Source organism: Hordeum vulgare, chromosome 6H (genome assembly GCF_904849725.1).
Source record: "Hordeum vulgare subsp. vulgare chromosome 6H, MorexV3_pseudomolecules_assembly, whole genome shotgun sequence".
NCBI classification, from domain to species: Eukaryota; Viridiplantae; Streptophyta; class Magnoliopsida; order Poales; family Poaceae; genus Hordeum; species Hordeum vulgare.
In genome coordinates this window covers 72,242,854-72,266,855 of record NC_058523.1, presented here as the reverse complement: position 1 = coordinate 72,266,855, position 24,002 = coordinate 72,242,854, and the positions used below count along the sequence as shown (strand labels likewise).

At 44.4% G+C, this 24,002-nt stretch overlaps 2 protein-coding genes across 2 annotated transcripts; both read right to left on the bottom strand.

The window, feature by feature from the left end:
- Window positions 1–239: 239 nt before the first annotated feature.
- Window positions 240–4,905, bottom strand: LOC123405095. Its single transcript, XM_045098932.1, has 11 exons — window positions 4,564–4,905; window positions 3,986–4,072; window positions 3,739–3,858; window positions 3,457–3,651; window positions 3,162–3,365; window positions 2,589–3,076; window positions 1,923–2,022; window positions 1,614–1,673; window positions 1,435–1,527; window positions 1,234–1,353; window positions 240–965 (listed from the first exon to the last, which is right to left on the bottom strand). Exons 1-11 carry the CDS (start codon window positions 4,738–4,740, stop codon window positions 615–617), a joined length of 1,995 nt encoding a protein of 664 aa, XP_044954867.1. The 5' UTR covers window positions 4,741–4,905; the 3' UTR covers window positions 240–614.
- A 3,997-nt stretch (window positions 4,906–8,902) lies between these two features.
- Window positions 8,903–23,493, bottom strand: LOC123405094 (probable helicase MAGATAMA 3). Its single transcript, XM_045098931.1, has 8 exons — window positions 23,114–23,493; window positions 19,424–19,591; window positions 12,229–12,780; window positions 10,810–12,144; window positions 10,286–10,613; window positions 9,927–10,182; window positions 9,620–9,833; window positions 8,903–9,531 (listed from the first exon to the last, which is right to left on the bottom strand). Exons 1-7 carry the CDS (start codon window positions 23,405–23,407, stop codon window positions 9,626–9,628), a joined length of 3,141 nt encoding a protein of 1,046 aa, XP_044954866.1. The 5' UTR covers window positions 23,408–23,493; the 3' UTR covers window positions 8,903–9,531; window positions 9,620–9,625.
- Window positions 23,494–24,002: the final 509 nt, after the last annotated feature.

Sequence of the window (24,002 nt, the reverse complement as noted above, 5' to 3'; positions counted from 1 at the left end):
CTTAAATATCTGTACTGGGATACACGTGAACTGTATGTACAGATCTGTTTTTAAAAGGTACTTCCATTATGTGTAAGTTTGATTGAGTTTTATAAATGCATTTAACATAAATTTATCGGTTAGATGAAAGCTTTGGAGGCCTCAAGTTATTGACACTGTAAATCCCTGAGGATGATGTTGTTTATGTTCTGCATGCGTCCCTATGTGTCAGTAAAAATATCATTCCATTTATAGCTACATTTCAGTGCAAAAAACAGAACCCTCTCACAATATATGGCACCACCCAGTTTATTAGTGCACAACTTACAAACCAATCGACCAAGACAAAAATAACTTTATACAAAAAAGAGAAAAGTATATATTTGAGAAAAGAAAGACCAAAACGGTATCCCCAGTATGAAACACAGCGCCAAACACTATGAGATCCAAAACATCTTCCTTTTGCTGAGGTAATCCAATTTTGCAAACGAAATATCCTCGCCGAAGCAGGTTCTGAGTTTTTTTGCTATGTTGTATACTTTCCTCCCAAAAAATGTACACCATATACAACTAGCCATCCCATTTTCCAGCCTTCAAGGAATGAGTTATGTGGTCCAGAATACCAGCTGCCAGGATCAGCCTAGGGAGCCTGTTCTGTGTTGTGGCTTCTGGGAGGCACTGCTGTCAGGCAAGAACAGGTACCGGAATTTCGAGTCAAACGCGACCACGGTGAAACTGCGTGCCCCGAGAAGCCGCTGCCTCCTCTGCGAGGAGTACTCTCGGATGGCTGCTACTTGCTCAGGCGAGAGGTGATGGCAGATCCAGTCCGTGAACAGGGAGTCTTCGACGGCCCCCTTGGCATAGCTCTGCAGTAGCTTTGGGATCAGTAGTTTCCCTCGGTCACTTATGCCGACAGACGCTTGGATGTAGTCTCTCAATGACTCCAGAAGCTCATTCCTAATGTTTTCGGCCGTGAAGATTCTCACCTATACAACAGCAGATCATCACCTCGACAAGATGAATATATATACGCAGAGAGAGAAAGATAAGTGTCTCTTTATGATTCTTATAATTTGTTATGACAGTGTACATGTTCAAATATCCTAGATAGTACTACTACTTTATAAAGGTGTGTGAGCAGGGTTTGAATAAACAAGCATTGCCTAACAGGCTAGTTTTTTTTCTCTTCTATAAAATGGAAGAGCAATATGCGTGTATTTCTGGGAAATTATGACAGTCTCTTCATGTACTTACAGCTGGAGAAGAGAACATTCCACAGCTGAGTGCAAACAGCAGAAGGGGCTGAGCTTCATTGATCGAATACTTCTTGTGCCCCTCAGAAATTTTGAACTTCTGGAGAGCCAACATCAAAGACTACAAACAGGTAGGGAGAACAATAAGAGACATTATAATATAACTAGGGGCAAACAAAATGGATTAATAAAAGAGTTATACAAGTTGGGGCCGGTGCACTGGAGTCTTCATCTTTAGTATCACAAACTCTATTTCAGCTGCACTGAATGACTGCCCACCAACTGTGTAACAGGCCTGCATCACCAAGTCACTTTAACCGGCTGCCTCATTGAAGAAAGATGACATGTATTTGTTCAACTGGGAAGAGAGACTCGACAAACCTTTTGCATTAGAGAGAAAAGCTTGATGTCATTCCGGGGAACTCCATATGCTAGGTATGACTGGTAGATGCCAATATAGAATTGTTAGTGCACGAGGTTCAACATGCAAGTGATAGAGAGTTAATGAAAGTTGTGGCTTCTTATGAAGAAAGATGTGGAATGGAAATATAACACAGCTGAGTGGTCTTATTTTCCTATTAAATATAGGAATACCAAAGTAGATATATAGAATCAGGTAAATGTATAAATTCTTTTGAAATACAATCCATGTCCACAAAACCAGCCACGTAAGTAACAGCTTGTACTTACATGCATTATCAGCGCATTATACAAATTAATCCAGAAGGCTAGCCGCTCATCAGAGTTCAAACAATTAGGGTCAACTTTTGATAGCTGCTCCACAAGAAATCTGCAAACCAATGAGAATGGTACATGAATTACTAAATATATTCACTGGAAATAGTAAGAACTAAGAACTAAAACTTGCTCCAGAATAATGGGCTTATGGACAGAAATAACACCAATTAGGAAAATTTGTCGCGAAAAAGATGTTTTCATGCATCGAGATTCTTTTATTCATAAGATTTATGTACTGTGTTATAGATGGAGGATCAATCAAAGAAATGAGGATGCAAAAGTTTGTTAGCTAATACATTCAGATATAAGCAAATCACGTGACGACAGGGATACCTTGTGGTGCTAAAAATGATGACAAGCAGCCCGATTCAAAGAAAATAGACTTAGTTTGATTGTTTCAAGCAACTAAAGATAACATGAAGTACATCATATTCTTCCCTCAGTTCAGTTATTTGTAGATTCAATTGGGGCAATGCAATTACAAATGTTGATCCGACGCTAACAGTTCCACATATATGAACTAAAATCCATTGTTTCATAAACAAGTAGTGATATTTGTAAGTACGCAAAATATCTAGAGTAGGCTTGTTAGGTTTGGCCGAGGTTCCAGCAGCAAACCTGAACTTTTTTAGAGCTTCAGATGCATATTCAAGTTGCTCCTTTCCAACCGACATCCAAGATACTTCAGCTGCTGAACAGTAGTTCCCGATGTCTCTTCGGGTTCCCTTTCCATTAACTTTATACGGGTCAAAGTTTCTGGCTTTATTCATCATCTCATCATTGTGATAGGAGTCAACTGAAGAGCTCCGTAACATTGAGGGTATTATGGATGAATCTGAGAAGGATGCCAATGTTGAACCAGATAGACGCTCCGCTGAGGAAGATGAACAATCAGAAGATGCCTTCCCAGATATCTTGGAGGATTCAGATAAACGGAGGAAAATGTTTCTCATGCAGCGCACCATCTCCTCTGATAGCTGATTTGGATAGTTCCAAAGATTTCCTCCTTTCATGCTAGTTAACTTTTGAATGGACTGCTCAAATGATAAATCATCGATCTTTTCATCTTCTTTGCCTCCATTTTCCACCGAGCATGATCCTTGCATCTGCAGAAACGTAAATTAAGCCTCAATATATAACATGTATAACAAAATACATGAATAGGCTGTTATGCATAAGCATGAAAAAGACCTCTTCGTCCCGGTGCTTTTCCAACAGTCCATTTAAAGAGATGTCTCGGTGTTTCTCGAGCAGCCTATTTAGGGAAACCATCTGTCTATCTTCGGATTCTTCCCCAAGATCCTGGTCATATTCGAGTTCTGTAAGTAAATCTTGTTGCATTGATCTCATTGACTCGGACCCTCCAAACTTCAAATCCCTCAATGATGATATGTGCTGATGAGAAATATAATCAAGAAACCGTCAATAACTCTCCTATATCAGGAATAATGCACCCTGAGGAGACATTTTGTCAGATAAAACTTACTTCTTCCCATGTACACGTGCAAGTTGACAGTGAGCGGTCATCTGAGGACGCAGATGGCAAGCATCCCAGGTTATTTTCGGCAAGTAGCCGTTCATTCCTTTCATGACAAAGCTGGTAATACAGATCATTTAACTCCTTTTCAAGGTTCGAAACGGCCCCCTCCAGGGAGGCAATGTTAACCAGTAGCTCCTGCGTCTACACATGGTAGAAGGTTAAAACAAGATTAGTGAATGCACATTGACTTTCTAGTCAATGACAATGTAGTATAAATAGCCCCTGCACCTCAGGTGGGATCTTGGCAGAAGAATTCAATGCAGGTGGCGGCGCGTTCTGCGTGACAGCGTCCGCCAACGCCACGTGCAGCTCGATCTCCTTCTCGAGCTGCCTCTGCAGTTTCTTGACCTGCACGGTTTTTTACACACGATATAAGAACAAACACCGCATCCAGGCACCGACATACATTGATTACATCGAACCGTCGAAGAAAACAACATATAACCAGGGAGAAGAAGAGTAATCAATCACACACTTCCTGCTCGAGCTCGGACCGGTAGCTCCGCATCCTGCCCCTGCGGCTCTCCTCTCTCCTCCCGCTGCGATTGCCCTTGCCATCATCCTGCAACAAGAAGAGGACCAAAAGCAATTCAGTCAAGATAATGCTACTCGTATTAATTCCCTCAAAAAAGACAGTAATTCTGTTAATCCACCCATCCATCCATCCAATCTAGTCTAGAGAGAAAGAGAGGGAGGTCAAGGAGTCACTAGGCAACAAGATTGCCGGTTGACCGCCCAGCCTGCGGTGGTGATTCAATCGGGAGTGGGGACAGACGAGGCGAGGGACAGTGTGGGGGCAGTTCGTCCATCCGGGACAAGGACGTCGTCCCCCCGTACGGCGCCCTGGCCGCGACGGCACCCCGGAAAAGGACGGACGGCGATTTGATTCGGTCTGCGGCGTTAGGTGCTAAAAATCTCGCCTTTCTCCACCAAGAATCTAGGCTTTTCTCCCAACCACGCTACGGCTAATAATCCGGACGGGAAATAATTAGGAGTGCGATTTCTGTGGGTGGGTCGGGACTCGACGGTACGGAGCAGCAAGCAGGGACTTACCCTGGAGCAGCTGGCCGCCGGCGCCGGCGCGTCGACGTCCCCCGCGGACACGTGCGGCGTGCGCTGCAGCGCGCGGCCTGGCTCGGCGGGCCTCCGGCCGCCGGCCGCCTTCTGGATCAGGGAGGCGGAGACCATGTCGGCGGAGGGGAGCGCGTCCTCGGCCCGCGCGCACGGCATGGGCGGCGGAGCTCCGGTCAGGCAACCCTGGCCCCTCCCGCGACGCCACCGGCCTGGCAGCACCAGACGTCCAGGCCCTACGCGGCAGCGCCGGTCGCGCCGCGGCGCGGCTCGTCGACGGGGTCGGGGTGCATTGCGTCGGCGTGGGGAGGGGGCGGGGAGGCGTTGGGTGTGTGGGTGGGCGCGCGGCGAGGCCCGGGAGGCGGGCTTTATGGCGGGCGGGCGGGCGTTTGGGCGTGCGCGCGTGGTTGCGGGGCGGGGCGGCGGGCGTGGGAGGGAAAGGGTGGACTTTTGGAGGAGTGGGGTGCGAGTGGGAGGGCAGTACGGGAGGAAAGGTGACGACGACGGGCGACGGTGTGACGATTTTGATTTTGACCATCATGCCATGCCACGCCCTGCGGTCAACTTGGATGGTCATCATGCTGCTCTGTGTTCCACCGTGACTGACTGAGGTGCAGGTCAACTTGGTTAACACAATTTGCATGGTCAACTTGCATGCTCCGTAAAAAAGTGAGACGTTTTCACCGTGCTGCAACATCATGTTTGCATTCTGGATTTGCTTGATTGCTGCTCTTGTTTTGGACAATTTTGGGTTTTGGATACTATGAAGCTTGTTCATCATATCTTTTTCTTTCTAGTTTGACCGTGCGTGCACAATTTTCTTTAGCCGGATATAAGGAGCACTTCACCTTCACGCGTTCTTGGTTAGGGGTTGAATGCGCACGCCAAGTGGCTCAATGTCGTCGCCAATTCCGTCGAGACCAATGTATATGAATATGGTGATCCAACAAAAAAGAAGGCCTTGCTCCGACCAAAAGGATGGCTAGGAAACATGGGAGTGAGTGGGAGGAGGGGAGAGATGGGGGCGGTGGCCAAAATGATGAGGAGGTTCGAGGGCATCGTGACGAAGGAGGACACACGTCTTTCAAACGTAATGACGCGAAGAAGGAAAAGAAGGTCGAGAGGTTTGACAAGGGGGGGGTTGAGGATTTGCCCCACCTTTGTTTGCACTTCTAGGATTTGCCCTCTTTTTTCTTGTAATTGATTATTTGCCACAAGTTTGCTAAAACTTTGTTGATTTGCCCTTTCTACCTGGTTTGACATTTCACTAAAAAATAGATGACCCAAATGCCCTTCTTCCTTGTGATCGAGGCGCAGGTCCTGGGTTGGTTCATGCGCAAGATCCTCGGGCGCTTGGTCGTTGCGGCCTCGCCAACCATCTCTAGCGAGCTCCCCACAAAAGGAGCAAGGGTCATGCCGGATGTGGCGCACGGATGGTGCCGTCCATGGTCCGTGCCGGGGGACGATGATGGCTGTCCATGGCGAACTCGGCGACGGGAGCGAGCTCGGACAATAGCGTTCTTCTCCGCGCATGCAGCAGCAGCAGCAACAACAACCTGGCGTCCGGCTGCTAGAGCACGCACGCACACAACACGCACAGAGCACACACTCACGCCCAGGTGCAAGAGCATGCACGCACACATGCACGCCAAGGCACACGCGCGGCTAGCAGGCTAGCACACATTGCGAGCCCAGGTGCTAGATCACGCACGCACACACACATTCACGCACACAAGCACGCCCAGGCACACATCCGTTGGCTGTCCGCCTCGAGACGTCGCCGTCCGTCCTGCTTCTTCTCCTCACCGCAAGCAAGTGCTCCATGAGCAGACTGGTGGCTGTAGGTCGAGCCCGACTGTCGCGCGCGTTAAGATCGACGCCGCCTCATCCGCGCTCACCTCCAGCGCCGTGCTTGGAGAGGTCCAGATTTTCCAAGCCGCACGAGCAACAAGGCCGGAGGGGCAGAGCTGCGGTCACCTCTGCCGGAGCTACAGCGGCGGCGGGAGCTGCATCTCCGCCTCAGGTCTTCCAATCCAGATATATGCTCGCTGAGAGATGTGCTCGGTCGAGTGGACTGAGCAGGGCAGGTGCAGTTTAGACATTTTACAGCGGGCCCATCTTGCCAGGGGCAAATCATTAAGCTTCTGTCAAAGGTGTGGCAAAAGATCAATGCCATTGTAAACAAAGGCAAATCCTAGAAGTGCAAACAAAGATGGGGCATATCCTCAAATTCCCCGTTTGACAAGTGATCAAGCTCCAATAGAAAAAAGGTTGATGGTAAGATGTTGACCATGAAGATGTCGGACTTTGGATCCCAATGCGGTAAAAATTGTGCAAGGGTACCATGCGAAGACTGAAGAATTTGGAATAGACAAACGGACTCGGAGGCAAAAAAAAATAGACGTCTTTTGCACCGAGAGCCGAACTACCATCTTTTTGGATAGGTTGGATGTAAAAACTTGTTAAACATATGGTGTTTTTTTTGTTGTGTTTGCTACATATGCTAAATTCTTATTGATCTATACGTGCATGTCATACGAAGGAGACCGGACCCGGGGTGGACATTTGGTGCACCGATTAGTATGTCCGCCATCCTCTCAGTTGTTCGTGGACATGTTTGAACGTGTTCGTAGACATTTAGTGGTGCCCATTTTGATACACAACATTGGACTAAGGCAGTGGCGGAGCTAGGATTTGAATATGGCCGCCGAGGGGGAGTGGGGGCAAATACATATGTAGTTGCTCATATCAGTCGAATATACACTACATACTTTAGGTTTCGTCAATCGTTTGGGGGGGGGGGCAGGCCCCTGCTCGCCCCCTGTCTCCGCCCCTAGACTAAGGGTAACTCTAACGGGCCAACGCATTCCGTGCGCCCGTGCGGAGGAAAATTACGGCCCATCACGACAACGCAAAATGGACATATGTATGTTTTGCTGCCCGCTTTGACCCATTCCCATCACAAATTTGGGTTACGTTTTCGCCTACCCAGACATGCCACGGACACCCACGACATCCTTCATTGGCCTATTTGCCGATGACGCACACGCCTGCTTTCCAAACCGAGTTCGACCTTCCCGGCCAGTTTACCCTCTCTGACGCCACCCAGCTTCCATCTTCTTTGCCACCCCCGACGCCTTCACCTAGCTGCCACCGACACCGATGCATCCACCACGCCCCGCCGTCGACTTTGTATCCAGTTCTTCACATCGACGGTGAAGCTCGTGGCCCACATCCTACCTAGGGTCGTCGCCGCCCCTCGACACACCAACGTCGACGTTGTTTCCACTCCTTCACACCAATGGTGAAGCTCGCGGCCCGCACCCTACCCAGGGTTGCCGCCGCCCCTCGGCACACCACCGCCATTGTCGAAGGATGTGGAGTTTGATAGCTTTGCTACCTGTACGGGCCAAGGATGGGGTCCTTCACCGATAAAGACTCCTCCATGCCTACTATCATCGCCGCCCACAATGTGTTCGGCTATTTGCCTAGCCGATACTTGTCCACAACAGATGTTGTCTAGTGAGGTGCAGATTCATCACTATGAAGGATCATGGCGAATAGCACGGACGAGTTTTTTTATAATAACATCATATGTTCATCATCGTCTGCCGATGAGAGTGATGTTCTGGTTGCTATTCTTCTCGTCAATGATCACATTTCGAGGCAGCGACCGCTATTCAATGTATCGATAGAAGGCCATACGCCTGGGTTGAAATGGCTAAAATGATAAATTGATAAGGAAACGGTCAGCGGGACCAAACACCGACCATGGAAAGGCGGGCGCATGTCCGTTTTGCCACCCAAACAGACAAAAGACGGTTAAATTTTACGTCTGTTTGGGTCGCCCGCTGGTGTTGCTCTATGCATATAATTGTATTGCATGCTTTGTAGAAGTGAGATATTTCACTGTGTTGCAACCTTATTTTGAACTCTGGATTTGCTTGCTGCCGTTGTTTGGACCGTATGATTACAACGGATGGCCTCTTGTGCTGTCTCTTCTGTTTTGCTTGCTGTGCTATTTGGAATCATTTGACAATAACAGTTGCCTCCTACTATTACTTGGCCCGTAGCAATGATGGTACAAATGTTTTCAAACAATCGAAAAAACAATATTTCTCACAGTTTTACCATTTTCTTGTTATTTATTTATGGGTTTAGATTACCTTATAAGTGTTCGAGAAATTCATTGTGTCGTTCATGTCATTTGTGTCATGAGCAAGTCGTTGGCTAAATACTCTTGCTAACATCCGTAAAAATGAAAAAGTAAACTTGTTATAGAGGCTTGATATGATATCCAAGGATATTGCACGAAAGTGGATTAGAGAAAAATCAACAAAGTGTTCTTTATTAAACGATCTGGCCTTTTTGACAAATCAACAAAGTGTTCTTTATTACAATACATTAGGTTGAAGAAAATAATCCATATGAGCATGACAAAGATCCTTGTAAGAACTACTCCCTCCGTCTCAAAATACAAGACGTTTTTTGGTCTAGATTCAGATGAAAAAACATTCGAAGTCGTCATATCTTGTTCTATCTTTTGCATCTCGACGTTCTTCTAAAAACCCCGTGAAAAAATCACAGAAGACCAAACCTACACAGCCTGCATGATCAACACAGAGTGCCACTCATGGACATATCTTCACCCACGCATCCCCGGCTTTAGCCGAATGTTTTCCCCGAAGTAAAACATTTGGAAACTGTTCACACATATATCTTCACTCGTTGTGAATGAACAGCCATTGTGTATGGCCATTTATGATATACTCCTTGAGAGCCATACAAGTTTGCGGCCATGGCTGTTCATTCACAACGAGTAAGTGGTCATACACAATGGTTAAACTGTTCTTCAGCACGGTGGCAACTCTGAGCCGCACCAAAGATGTATGATCTGATTCATTTTGGGAACTTGAAATCGTCTCATGAACGGGAATCCTTCCTGGGTCTCTGCAATCAGAAGAAGTTAGTTTCTACTACTTTTTCCCAACCAAGTTTGGAAACCAGAAGCATTGAGAAATGATCCTGCAATACATACCTCATATCATGGCGCGCACTGCAAGGACCCCATCTTGCGCAGATTATCGGCAGCATCAAGCTCAATAGTTGCCGCCTGTATTGCATCCGACAGACCTTTGTCCCTGTCGGCATGGAAAAAGCGCTGTCGCCTCTGAGAATCGTACACAATGTCCTGCCAGACAGACCTGTTCTTGGACAGAGTCGTCGCGTTGCCGATCACCCACAAGCAATGCCTGCGGACCAGAAGAAACCACACAGTTCATTCAAGGCAGTCATAGACTCATAGTAGCAGTAGATGACCACAAGGTAACTGATGTTTGGCTTACTTGGCCCTGGTGAGAGCCACGTTGGTACGCTTTGCGTCCCTGAGGAACCCGACGGCGCCATCCTCGTTGCTCCTCACCGTGGATATGATGATGACATCTTCCTCCCCGCCCTGGAACCCGTCCACGGACTTTATCTTGAGAGAGAAACCATCACGGCTTCCGTATGGTTTCTCCAGCTTCTCCTGGAACGCTCTCACCTGAGCGTTGTACGGCGACAGGATGCCAACGGATAGCCTTGTCCCCGAAGAAGCCGACTCTGTGATGTGACGTCCAGAAATAAGGAGACAAAGTTATGCCACAAACCAAGGCTAGCATTGTATGTCAGCTTGTAGATATGAAGGGAGTCATATATGATAGACCTCGGAACAGTCTCTCCACTATCAGCGAGACGACGGCGATTTCGATGGTGTTTTTGGGGCTCCGACTATGCTCCTCACTGCTCTCGCGCCCACCACGCACATTGATGAACGAGTACGGCCCAAACATGTTGCCTCTCAATAGCCGGCGCCGGTGGCTCTTGAAGACTACATTGGGGCCATCGCCTATCTCACCGCCATAAAACCTCCACACAGGGAACCTGCTTATCTCCGGATGCATCCTGTACTGGGTGTCGAGGAGGTGCTTGGGGCAGCCTAGCGAGATCAGCCTCTCAAAGATGCTTCTTCCGAAATCGGCATTCTCGGATATCTGCAACGACCATTTGGCAAGCAAAGGGTCTTATTAGTCTCAAGATAGGGGTCAAGTCTACTCCAGTGCTAGTAACTACTACTCCCTCCGTCCCTTAATATAAGAGCGTTTTTGACACTAATGTAGTGTCAAAAACGCTCTTATATTATGGGACAGAGGGAGTAACTAGCAAGTGAACTGGCTTCAGAGATCATACTTTGCTCTTAATGAGAGCAGGTAGCTGGCGCTCGTCCCCGATGAAAACAGCGTGCCTTATACAAGGTAGCTGCAGCGGGATCATGGCCTCACACTCCTTGAGCTGCGCGGCCTCATCAACAACCAACAGCTCCAGAGGGGGGAAGATCTCGGGTTCTTTGAGTTGCCGTTGTCCTTGCCCGCCAACAGGTTTGTGGTTGTCAGTGGGTAGTACGTTATACAGCCTGAAAGAAGTGGAAACTGTGCACATGATACTCTTGGCTCTCTGCAGCAGGTAGATTTCAATCGGTCGCTTGTCGTAGCAGCCGGGGAGCTTCAGATTGTTTCGCAGATACTCCAGTTGTCCGAGACAGAGTGACCTCGCTTTCCTGAATCTGCATTTCTTGCATGGAGGATCGCTGTTCACAGAGCACAGGCTGCAGGCATCACCAAGATTGTTCACCCATGCCTCGTGTCTGTCGCCGGCACCGGCGTCTAGCAACTCACCAAGAACTCTTGTTGCTTCTACCACACTGGACATGTGCGAGAAGCTCAGCGCCGTCGTAGGGTCCCTTGGGAAATCATTCTGCAATGTCTCGATGCAGTGGCACAAGTTGTGAGCGAGTTCCTTGTGAGTGGCTCTCACAAAATCCTTGAATGGTAGGGTAACAAACATTAGCACGTCTCCTTCATTATTGCATCTATCCTTTTCATGACCATTCCCTTTATTGCATCTTGCAACATTTTTGTTCTTCTTATCGATTAGTACATTTGATGAAATGTTCTTCTTCTTCTCCTCGTCCTCTTCACGGTCCTTGGTAATTTTATCGGTGTACAGCTGGTATTTGCTCACAGGTTCCGCAAGAAAATCTATCAGCGAACGCAAGCAGTGCCCCCAGCCTCCATTTGGCGAGAAGCATTGGGAAAGCCGCTCGACCCGATAGTCAAGGAACACCGCAGAGAGTTCGTGGCTGGCCTCTACCTTCATCTTCTCATTGTTTCCCAGCAGAACAATGTCACTCAGGAAGCAGCCACCGCTGCCGCCATTTGAGAACTCCTGGACAAGCTGGACTACTCGAGAAGCGACCTCCAGAACTGCGGTGTTGGTTGGAGCACAAGTAAGCGTCCGGTGCCCCCTGAGCAGCATCGCCCAGAGTATGGCGCTGATGGTCTTGGTTTTGCCGGTCCCCGGAGGCCCCCATATCAGCTTCAGGGAAGGAGAAGGGCTCCCCATTGCTGCAACGGAGTCCTCTACTGCGTTCAGCTGCGACTCGTTAAGCCTGAACCTGTTGAGCCCAAGGTTGGCGGCGGCAGCAGAACGATGAGATAACTGGGACCGGGAGTCGTTTTCCACTGCCTTCATGTGGAATTAAAAGAGAAATTTACAGGTAAGGTAAGCCAGTGATGAAGAATCATAGAAGACTGCATAAGAAGAGCGTACCTTTGAGGCGCTGTATCTCCAAATGGCGTCCATGAGACCGGCATCGCTCACTCTCTTTCGACCGCTTGTCTTCCCCAGCTGAAGGCACGTCCAGATGCAGTTGTACGTCTTTGTGTTCATGAGCAATGAGACGAACAATGGTGCCACGGGTCTCTTCGTTTTGGATTCGACCTCCACGGGCGGAACAGACGTCGACAGCCTGACGATGAAGCAGTCAGCAGGGAAATCCTCGTCGTCTTCCCAGCTCTTGCAAACCGAACCCAGGACATAGGATGACGGGTGCTTTCCCTTTCTCGAGGAGGAGACAAGAACGATGTCGTCCTTGACGGGAGCGTACGATGTTCTCCGTGCAGCGAGGAAACAGAAGAAGGCCGGGGACTTCTTGCCTTGCTCCTGCTCGAGCTTCAGCATCCTGGTTACCTGAACGAATGGTGCTTGATGGTAACCCTCGAATGCAGAGAGGACGTCCGCGTGTACTTCCTCGACCAATGGCTCGGCAAACGAATCCAAGTAATGCTCCAGCGATGAGAAAGTCTTGGGTATTTTCTTCACCTGGGATAATCGGTGGTTAAGCCATTATTATACACGAATATCGACTCCTTTTCAATAAACCTGTCGTTACACTGCTAAAATGCGATTGGAAAAGAAGCTGCAACATTTCTTATTGTTGTAAGTACTAACAGTTAAGAATTAAAGATAACAAACAATTCAGCATGCGTGCTAGAAAGAGCTTCCTGTGAAGAGCGGCGGAGATTGAAAGAAGTCTCAGGAGGCACGAAGTTGCAAGTTTTATCCGAATATACCAAATTGTACGACTACATTGAAAAGAACAAAGATTGTGATGTATGCACTTCAACAGCTGCAAGCCTGCAACTGAGACTTTCATCCTCGGCTGGTTCCTTTCTGCATCCCTCTTGTTGCCCACTGCTACAACTAAGTCTTAAATTGCCTTTGCTGAGTCCTGACATGCTTTGGTTGCATTATTATGTTCATCATGAATTGGATGTTCAAATTGGAGCAACGAGAGAGGAGGCTGAGCATTTGGTCAATGCTGCCTCATTAGCTTCACATTCACATAGTGGTATTTGTTTTGTACTGAAACGAATCAATAGTATTCCCCGTAAGGCCTTAACCAGCGCTAGCTTGGGTTCTCTAGGCTGTATAAACGATAAATCTATTCGGCGCATAAATCTCCGACCTAATTAGAACTTTCCCCAACAAATTAAGATGCAGCAGGAATGAACCAGGAATTGAATTGGGTATAAAATTACAAACGGGGAGATGGAAGGTAAGGCTGCTCTTGCCGCTCACTGGCTCACCGAGCGCGGCGCCGGCGTCGCCTGATGCCTGAGCGCGGCCGCGACGAGGCGTTGAGGCCTCTGGCCGTCTGACGGTATGGATTACGGGCGCCCGCGCCCGGTGGCCCGCCAACCCCCACGCCGGAACGCATCTGCCCCCGCCCACCCACGCCGGCCGCCAACGCCAAGTCCGCGCGAGAGGCGAGAGGAAAAAGAACAGATTTCTTTTTTTTTTTTTTTTAGTTGACGTAAGAACAGAGCTTTTCTTTTGAGTCGATAGAAGAACAGACCATTTTCTCAGGCTGCTCGTAGTGCAGAGTAACATATAATAGTATATAATAGTATTATGTATATGTTACTATTATACGATACTATCTTCATGGTGCATAGTATCATAAACTGGTATCATAGGCGATCTCATTTATTGACATGCATGACACATAGTAGTATAGCATTTAACATATTACGGTATCTACCTATGTTACTCTAATCTTTTTTTTTTAATTACTTGTCACATCATCATGTTTGCTAGTCCCAAGACTATGTTACTAGCTATGATATTTCTACTATAGCCAGCCTTATGGAAGAGCAGAGTTTTTTTAGACATTCTGGCTAGGCTTTATTCAAACGGTCATAATATATACTCCCTTCGTTTCTAAATATAAGTCTTTATTTTTTTTACTAAAGGACTACATACAAAATAAAATAAGTGAATCTATAATCTAAGGTATGTCTATATATATGTGTATATAGTCTGTAGTGAAATATTTTAAAAAACTTATATTTAAGAACGAAGGGAGTACATGAATAAAATTAAAATCCTCACGTTGGCTTAACAAGACATGATGGCCCAAATGAAAGAACATACCTAATACGAATGTAAGCCTCAAAATTCGACCTCCTAAACTCGAAGATGATATTACAAGAAGAAAAATCATATGATGGGGCTATGATTATCACACGCAACTCGAAATTAAAGATCTACCGCCATTGGTTGGTTCTTTCCTTACTGCTAAACCTCTAGTGTACCAGTCAAACAGGGTTGTGTATATGGTTAAAAGTGACAGACAAAGCATCCAGAAAGGCTCCGTTAAAATCTCGGTAGACCACTGATACCGCACCCAAGCTCTCATTCAAAACCGTCGAATCATCATTTATCTTCACATGTTCCGGCGGTGGGGCTAGCCATTGTGACGGCCTATCGACAGTGCTTCTACTTATTGATTGGTCCGATTTAGCTAGAATCCGCATGCCCCTTAAAAAGAAGTTATAAATTTATGATGCATCAGGAATGAACTAGGATTTTTTTTTGACATGGAACACTCGTATTCCATTTAAGATACGGTAGAATTGTCGGTTACAAGATGGGTTACATCAGCAGGAAAATCGTCCAGCCAAACTTGTGTTTCTCTAGTAGCTAACCCAACACCCATTGCCCCCGACACATGTGCTGGCTTATTACATTCACGACGGACATAAACTACATCCGCATGGATAAACTGATTATTTAACTTAGCCTTGATATCTCTAAACACTTGTCCTAGTAGGGCGAAGTCATATAAATTGGTGACCACTGCTCGCTCCAACATGAGGCTATCCATCTTAAAAAGCACTGGACCCACTCCTAGTTGATCAGCTAGCTGAACAGCGTTAGAGAGGGCCCTGGTTTCAGCATGAAGTGCATCCACAAAATTACTAGCAGCACCAGCCGTCAAAAATCAAATATCTGATGTTGAATCCCTGCATATAACACCCCAACCACCCCTGTCTAGATCTTGCTTCGAACGTAGTGTCCATGTTAATCTTGACAAATTCTTCATGTGGTGGCTGCCATCTTGCCTACAGCGGTGATGGTACAGTAATTCTTGGGGTAAAAAATTCAAGCCATTCTCCAACATGTCGTTGAACTATGAATCCAGATGTTGCTCTCCGTGATTTCCCCGATTTCGTTCACACCACCATTGCCACAAGCACGCAATAATTACAAGTTTCTTTTCCTCTGGTAATTGCAGGATCGCCAGAATCACATCTTTTGGAGAGGTTAGTTGGCTGAGTTGTATACGGATATCATCCATCGACAAGGCTCTCCAGAGCCGCTTAACCCATTTGCATTTAAAAAATAAATGGCCTCCATCTTCAAAGTATGCTCCACATACTACACATCTAGTGTCCAGTTCTACATCCTTTCTTTCAATATTCATATACATGGGATGAGAATTGTGCACAAACCTCCACAAGAAATGGTGTACTTTTGGCAGGCACTTTCGTTTCGGGAGTGATGTGAACATAGCTGATAATTGATCATTAGTTTCTGAACTTTGACCCAGCTGCCTACCAGCCTTCCGTTTTAGCATTTGCACATGAATTTTATAGGCATATTTAACTATAAACATCCCCTTATTGTTAAAATGCCATGCCAAAAAATCACCCCGCAACATTATCCTTGATGTATGCAAAATACTGCTTCTTTGATTTGCCAATATATGTCGGTGTCCCAAGATATTTCCCACCATGAGTTGTTGTACCCAAGTGTAATTCTTGCATCATTAAATTTTTGAAAGTCTGACTAGCATTAGCACTAAACATGACTGAGGACTTCTCCGTGTTTATAATTTGACCTGAACACTCCTCAAAATTCCGAAGGATGGATTCGATTGCTTGCACGCCTTGGATTGTTGCTTCTACAACCAGCAGGGAGTCATCCGCAAACAATAGGTGGTTGACCCTCGGTGCACATGGGGCAAGCTTGATTCCATGTAATAGTTCCTCTTCATTGGCTTTATTAAGTAATGCCGAAAAAACTTCAGCACATAGTAGAAATAATTAGGGCGAGATTGGATCACCCTGTCTTAGGCCTCTTACTGGTATGACCACGTCTGTAACATCACCATTTACACGGAAACGATATGACACCGTGGGGACACACTTCATCTCTAGATTCACAAAATCAGTAGCAAACCCCATTTTCAGCATCGTCCCTTCCAAGAAAGGCCACTCAACCCTATCATATGCCTTGCTCATGTCAAGCTTTAGGGCCATGTACACATCCTTTCCTCTTCTCTTCCGTTTCATAAAGTGTGACATTTCATAGGCAAGAATAGTGTTATCTGAAATAAGTCTTCCGGGAAGAGATGAACTAGGAATTGAATTGGGTATAAAATTACAAACGGGGAGATGGAGGGTAATACTGCTCTTGCCGCTCACTAGCTCACCGAGCATGGCGCCGGCGTCGCCTGATGCCTGAGCGCGGCCGCAACAAGGTGTTGAGGCCTCTGGTCGTTTGACGGGCGGGATGACGATCGCCCGCGGCTGCTGGACCGGTATCCCCCACACCGAAACGCATCTGCCCCCACCCACTCACGTCGGCCAATTCCACGCGAGAGGCGAGAGGAAAAAGAACAAAGTTTTTTCTGAGTTGATAGAAGAACAGAGATTTTTTTGAGTCGATAGAAGAACAGAGCTTTTTTTAAGAGAGAAACGGAAGAATAGAGTTTTTCTTTTATTTTGTATAGACATTCTCGCTAGGCTTTATTCGAACAGTCATAACATTTACATGAATAAATCAAGATCTCCAGGTTGAACTAACCAGACATAACGACTAAACCAAAATGTAAGAACATGCCTAGCGAGATTGTGAAACTCGAAATTCAAGCTCATAAACCTATGGATAATGTTACAAGAAGAAAAATCATGTGATGGGGCTATGATTAAATGTAGAATAACTGCATGGTCTATCGCCAAATCCCTTCTTCGTATCGGCTATGTGTGTAACTATATAGTATCGATATCCTCGATGGGGTGATTGCAACAAGGCTAGCACGTTGCAAAGGCTCACGCTGCTCACAAGGAAAAAATCATCTGGCTATTTAGGACTCCATCGAACGGTCTGTGAGACGATCGATCTTTTTCAATTATCACCCGATCGACGTGTATCACGACCATTAGCTAACATATCATGGCCATTAACCACGGTCTTGCAAGCCGACACTTCTTGAAATTTTTGAACATATAGATCTTCGGTTATTGTCAGTGCTTCTCTTACAGTCAAAGCCTCGAGTGTAATAGGGTTGTGTATATTGTTGAAAGTGAAAGACGAAGCACCCAAAAAGGCTTCATTAAAATCTCGGCAGACCATTTCTACCACATCCAAGCTCTCATTCAAAACCATTGCATCATCATTTATCTTCACATGTTCCACTCGTAGGGGTAGCTATTGTGACGGCCTACAAACAATGCTTTTATTTATTGGTTGGTTTGATTTAGATAGAATTTGTATGCCCCCTTAAAAAACAAGTTATATACTTATGGGTCTGTAAGGACTGTTAAAAATGTCCTCATGATCGCTTCTTTTCCTTATACTACTATTGCATAAATGGTGTTGATTGCATTGCTAACTAGGTTATTATTATGTTCTTCAACAGAAACTGCCAAATGATGTTGTGCCTCCGTTGATGCATGACAAAGGTCATATGACAATTAAAAGCCCTATGAGGGCCCAGTTCGATTTTCCATACTCGACTGAGTGAAAATCACAAGGAAGGCTCCAAATTGAAGCATGAAGAGAAATAAAGAAGGATCACAAGCCACAAGTTGAAGACCACTGGATCTCTCTACTTCATCACGGAGACATAGATGTTATTCTGTTTTATGACATTTTACCTAGGAGAGAGGACTATAAGTCCTACGAGAGAGAAGTTTTTCTGATTTATATTAACTTAGCATGATCGATTAGGATGATAATTATTATGATGCTTTTTGTTTTATGAGATTTTAACTTGGTATGATTAAGATGATGATGAGTTGTTAGATGAGTAAGATGATGATGAGTTGTTAGATGAGTAAGATGATGATGAGTTATATGACATAGTATTTGATTAAAGTGGATGGATGCAAGTGATCGATATATGAAACCCCTAAACTCCTTTTTTTTAAACAACGTCTGGTAGCTGCTGACGCGTGGCTGCCTTTTAGTCCCGGCTGATGTTACCAGCCAGGACTAAAGGTCTCCGCCCCCAGCGTGCGTTGCCAGCCACGTGGAAGGGCATTAGTCCCGGGTCGTGACCAACCGGCACTAATGAGGGGGAGGGGGGGTTGGCTTTAATCCCAAGTTATTAGTTCCGATTGGTGACCCGGGACTAAAGACCTTTATCAACCGGAACTAATGCCCGTTTCTCTACTAGTGGTTGCATAAATTCGTCATGAGATAATACTTCATGTATCATGGATATCCAACTTTTTGGCATTCGGTTTCAAGTTGCCACGCATTGTATCCACTAACCCCTCAAACGACTCAGACCAAATGCATCAGGCCATTATGCAATCGATGAAGTGCGTGTTTCTATACACCATCTACTAAATAGAAAGCGCATACAAAACTTGCAGACATATGCCGGTGGTGCAACACATTCGCAGTTGAGATTGTGTAATTACAAAGTCTTCATACAAAATTCTTCAGGGTCGCTGATTGCTCCCCTCTTATTGGGCCTTATTAGTTATGGGTTGTCGTGTTAATATATGATACTTTTTTTTGTTCCTTTTTGTTGTATCGATGACCCAGATTGACCCTAGTGAAGCTCTACTATGTGGAACCAATCCACACATCAATCGACATGTGAGATAAGAAAGGCGCAACGGTTTTGAGGCAACACATTCAGGAAGGAATCACTTTTCACATGTCAATATTGGCTGGTCCAACCAACATCAGATTTTTGAACCAACACATTTAACAATGAAATGATACTTTGACGTCGGCGTTTTCATAGTTGTCTTCCCTATAAATTTGATCAAACTTGACAATCTTTGAATTAGGGCAACTATAGAATGCAATATGTTTTGAAAATGACAGGAATGATTTGTAAGTTGAATTTTTTCTAACGTAATGGTTGAGAAATCCCAACCTTTTCCTTGAGCAGGTCCTTATTGAGGACATCCTCCAGAGACCAAGAGAAGATTTGGCATTCCAGATAGGTAAGATCCCAATTGTCCAACTTATGCTTGCTTCTCTTCATCTTAGACCAGAAATCCGCCACATCCTGCATTTTCTTCTCCTCGACTGTAAGAGTTGCCTAGAGGAAGGAAAACATGATATGAGCCCTATATTATTGGTAAAAGTAAGTAAATATAGTACAAGATTACATAGCAAGGTCCTGCCACACAACTTAACCTTTTTTTAGAACCATTAAATATTATACAATGTTATATTTTATTTCATCAGATGGTTTCCTATGTTTTATGTTCTTATGGTTTGACGGGAGGTTACAAGTATCTGTTGTAAGCTACCGACAACCATGATTGGCAACGGGTTAAATAGTTGAGAGCACCCAATGGTTTCCCTTCAAACTTGTTCACGTGAAGTATTGTTTTCGTTTTTGTGAGTCATCTTTATTTATAGAATAGAACTAGTTAAGTGACCCACGCATATGTGTTGCTAGATTTACTATAGATTACTATATGTAAAACATATCTTTAAAAAAAATCATGTCTCTAGGGCATAACTTTGACCATTAAATTCTTGTATAACTTTCGTAAAAGACAATATTTTTGAATTTTAGCTACTTTGGATTGTATATGGAGTTTGTATAGTATATTTTTCTTATTATGACTCTATACATGAACATATTTTAAATATTTATTTTTTCTCTATATGGTTTATTCCAATTTCTTATTAAATATTTCACAAGGGTTTCCTACAAAAAATGGAATTATTAATTTATTTATACATGCTATTCCCGTCTTAAATATAAATGTCTTGCATTTTTATTCACCTAATATGACATTTTTGGATATAACTATTTCTAATTTAGTTACATGTGTATGTCACATGGATTTTATATAAAAATAAAAAAACAGTTTTTCTTATTAAGAATTTCATATACCAAACAAAAGTTATAAGCTTCCTAAGTTGTTGTACTACCATATGTTTAATGTAGCTAAATTCATATGAAGTGAAATTTCTTCTTTGCAATCTTGAAAATGAAAGTTTTGGATAGGGATACAAAGTAAATTTCATTGGTCTTCTCTGGGCCCATTACTGATGATTCCTCTCTTGAAAACAAAATAGACCCCGACATCCTACTGGACTCAATTGCACTAGCATTTCTTAAGCTTCTGTTCTCGGAGCCATGTGAACATGACATGGGCAGGTATGCTACTTATCACTCGTAAGACCTAAATGAGGGGAGAGGTGTTTTGGCTCCCGGGAGCATATGCTCCCGAATGAACTGTATCACGAAAAATGTTGTAAAATGTTTCAAAAAATTCTGATTTTTTTTGTGGATGTCCGTGTTAGTGTGACAAGCATGTTTGACAATTTTCATACAAAACGAAGCAGTTGTTTTTCACCGGTGAAAATAACAAATTTGGGGTAACATTTCGAGGTAACATTTGATGTTCAAATTTTTTATTTTTGCACAGGCCAAAACATTTAACCTTTTTGCCTAAATATTTGCAGGTAGCATTAGAATGTGACTATAAATGCATACAATTTTTGTTAGAATTTTTTTGACATTTTAAAAATCATTTTTGTACGAGCAGGAGCAAGTGCCCTCGGGAGCCAAATTGAATTCCCCCTAAATGGGACTCTAATGTACTCTCTCCGTTCCATAATATAAGAGCCTTTCTATACTATTCTAGTGTAAAAACACTCTTATATTATGAGATGGAGGGAGTAGTTGTTTTCTATTACCTCCTAATCAAAGTGCTCAAACTATCTGAATAGCGCCTCTAGGTGCCTATCACCACACTAGTGGAGAATCATGCAATAGTCCCGGTTCGTAAGGACCTTTAGTGCCGGTTGCAGGGTGGGGACTAAAGGCTCACTATGCCACGTCTTACCACCTTCATTAAATTGTATGATAGATCCTCTCGAAAGTGCGATTTTCTGCTACATTGTCATCGTGTCACGATTCACCTCATGAGTATCAACATTTAAATGTATGTTTGTATTTCAATTTTTGTTTAATATTAACTGCTGATTTTGTTTGAAACAACATTATGTACCTCACAAATGTGAGGGGACAATATTTAGTGTGTCAAAAATATTGCACAACAAATTTATATTTTCATAAATATTTACAATATGCAACAGAAAATAAAAAATTATGCAGATTTTATGCTAGAAGGAAAATAACACGCGTGGAAAATTATTAATATGCGAACTGATGATTGTTATGTCATTTTTAAACACACTATAACATTGTCCATATGTTTATTTTGCACCTGACATGGTAACAGTCCATAAAGATAAAGTTTATGTATGTAGCTATACAATAGTTTGTATGGTGTCTTGTACTTTGAACATATAGTACATTAACTCCAAATATCATCTGGCTGTCTTGTTATATTGAAATTTATTGTAAATTTGAATTTAGATACACAAAAAATGTATTTTTTTATCCACCCCAATAAAAACAAGCACCATTCCAAAAATATCTCAATTTTCTATGGACAACCTAATTTGTGGGTGCCATTATAATCTGGAACCAAACCATGACCATTGGGAAGCGCCAATGATAATTGCAGATGTGGCTTGTACTCTTGAAATTTTGAAGTAGGCCACCTAGTGTGCAAGTCTTGCAACTTCTCGTGGATGGTAGTTTGGAATGTGCAAGTCTTGCCGGGACACGCTACTGTTTTGGTATGGATTGCATGTACTTGGCGTGGCATTGCAACATGGTCATTCGTGGTGAGGTCAAAGAAATCAAATCGTGATGCAAGGGTGATGATCAGGAAGTTAATTGGAGCCATCAATGAATGAATCTTGAGGGTAGTATGTGTCAAATATGTATGGTCTTGGCCATGGCCGGTGGTATACGCCATGATCCTGGCCACTAGGTTGTGTATGCTTGTAATTTTGGTTTTGGGGAGGTTTCCTTGTGCGTCAAAGGAACCTACTCCCTTCATCTCAGTTTGTTGACTTAGTATATTGTACAACTTTACACTAAAGTTATACTAAACCAATGACACTTATTTTGGGAGGAAGGAAGTATTTTAGATGGACTAAATTTTAAGTCTTAACCATTATTTTTTTAATATTGTAGGTATGTATTCTGAAAATGTAGGAATAACAGATGAATGACAAGAAAGCATACATAGAAAAAATAGTTGGCAAAACATATAAATTTATATCCTTCGATTTGTGGGATTGTAAAGAAGGGATCACACTTATATTTACTGTCCTTTTTTTACGGGGATATTTCACAAATATTTCTAAAATGTTTGAAAAGTTTGCCAACAATCTCGTCTACCACGTCATATATGTAGGAATAACACATGAATGACAAGAAAGCATACATAAAGAAAATAGTTGGCAAAACATATAAATTTAACTCCTTCGATTTGTAGGATTGTACGGAATGGGTTACACTTATGTTTAGTGTCTTATATATAAAAAATATGTCTACAACGTTTGAAAAGTTTGACAACAATCTCGTCTACCACGTCAAGTATACATTCAAAACATCCACACACAAAAAAAGTATACACTCAAAAAACAGAAATAACAAGAGTTCATTTTTGTGTGTGTTTTTTAACAGAAGAACAAACACATGCCAAACGTTATGGCCGGCCGTATACGGATATGCATATACCGTGTAGGCGGAGGTGGAGCGTGCGGCAGCGGAGCCGGAGCCGGAGCCTGAGGCGGTGATGCGACCGGGCACAATGGCGGAGGAAGAGGGAAAGCCTGAGGCGGTGGAGCCTGAGCTCGAGGGGGTGATGCGATCGGGCGCAAAGGCGGCGCCGCCGGCGTTGGCCAGGGGACGCCAACCGTCATCGGCGAGGAGCTGCTGTCCGTTGACTCTGGTGCCCTGTCGGCCCGGCGGCTGGCCGGCTACCGGTGTCTCAGTCTCATCTTGGGTGAAGCGCGCGAGGAAGTTTCCCATCTCCGGTGGGCGTGGGACTAAATGGATTGCTCAAGTGTCGTGCCTTGTGATTGAACTGAGACTAAATGGAGATGGAGATGTTGTACCAAGTGGTGGTAGTGATGTGATGAGTCCGAAATGAATCCACTTTCGGTTAACTTAGTCAAAAGGAGCGGGCCACGAGCTTTGTTAAAAAGAGGAAAATATGGCATGTTGGTACGAAGACATCTCTTTAAGAACGGACGACGAGTCTTCCTATCCTAGCTAATGATGAATCCAAACTTCTCCTGCTTGGTTTGGTAGCAATGATGCAGCGCCAGTTTCTTTTCTTTTCTTCTTTTTCCCCGAGGATAAGGATATGAATAAGCGCTGTCTAAATCCCAAAATGGAGAGGAAGGAAAGGCAAAGCACTGGTTTATTAGGGATACACATTCATTAGTGCGCTCTTTTTTACTTGGTAGGCTACGCTTTCGTTCCATCTTGTTGTGCCCTCTTCCGGAAAATTGTACTCCCTACGTCCGGACGTTTGTTTTTCTGTTTTGTTAAGATTAGTGTAGTGGGAAAGATACCCCATCCCAGGTCTGTCTCTATGTTTTCAAAGGCTCTAGGGCGAAGT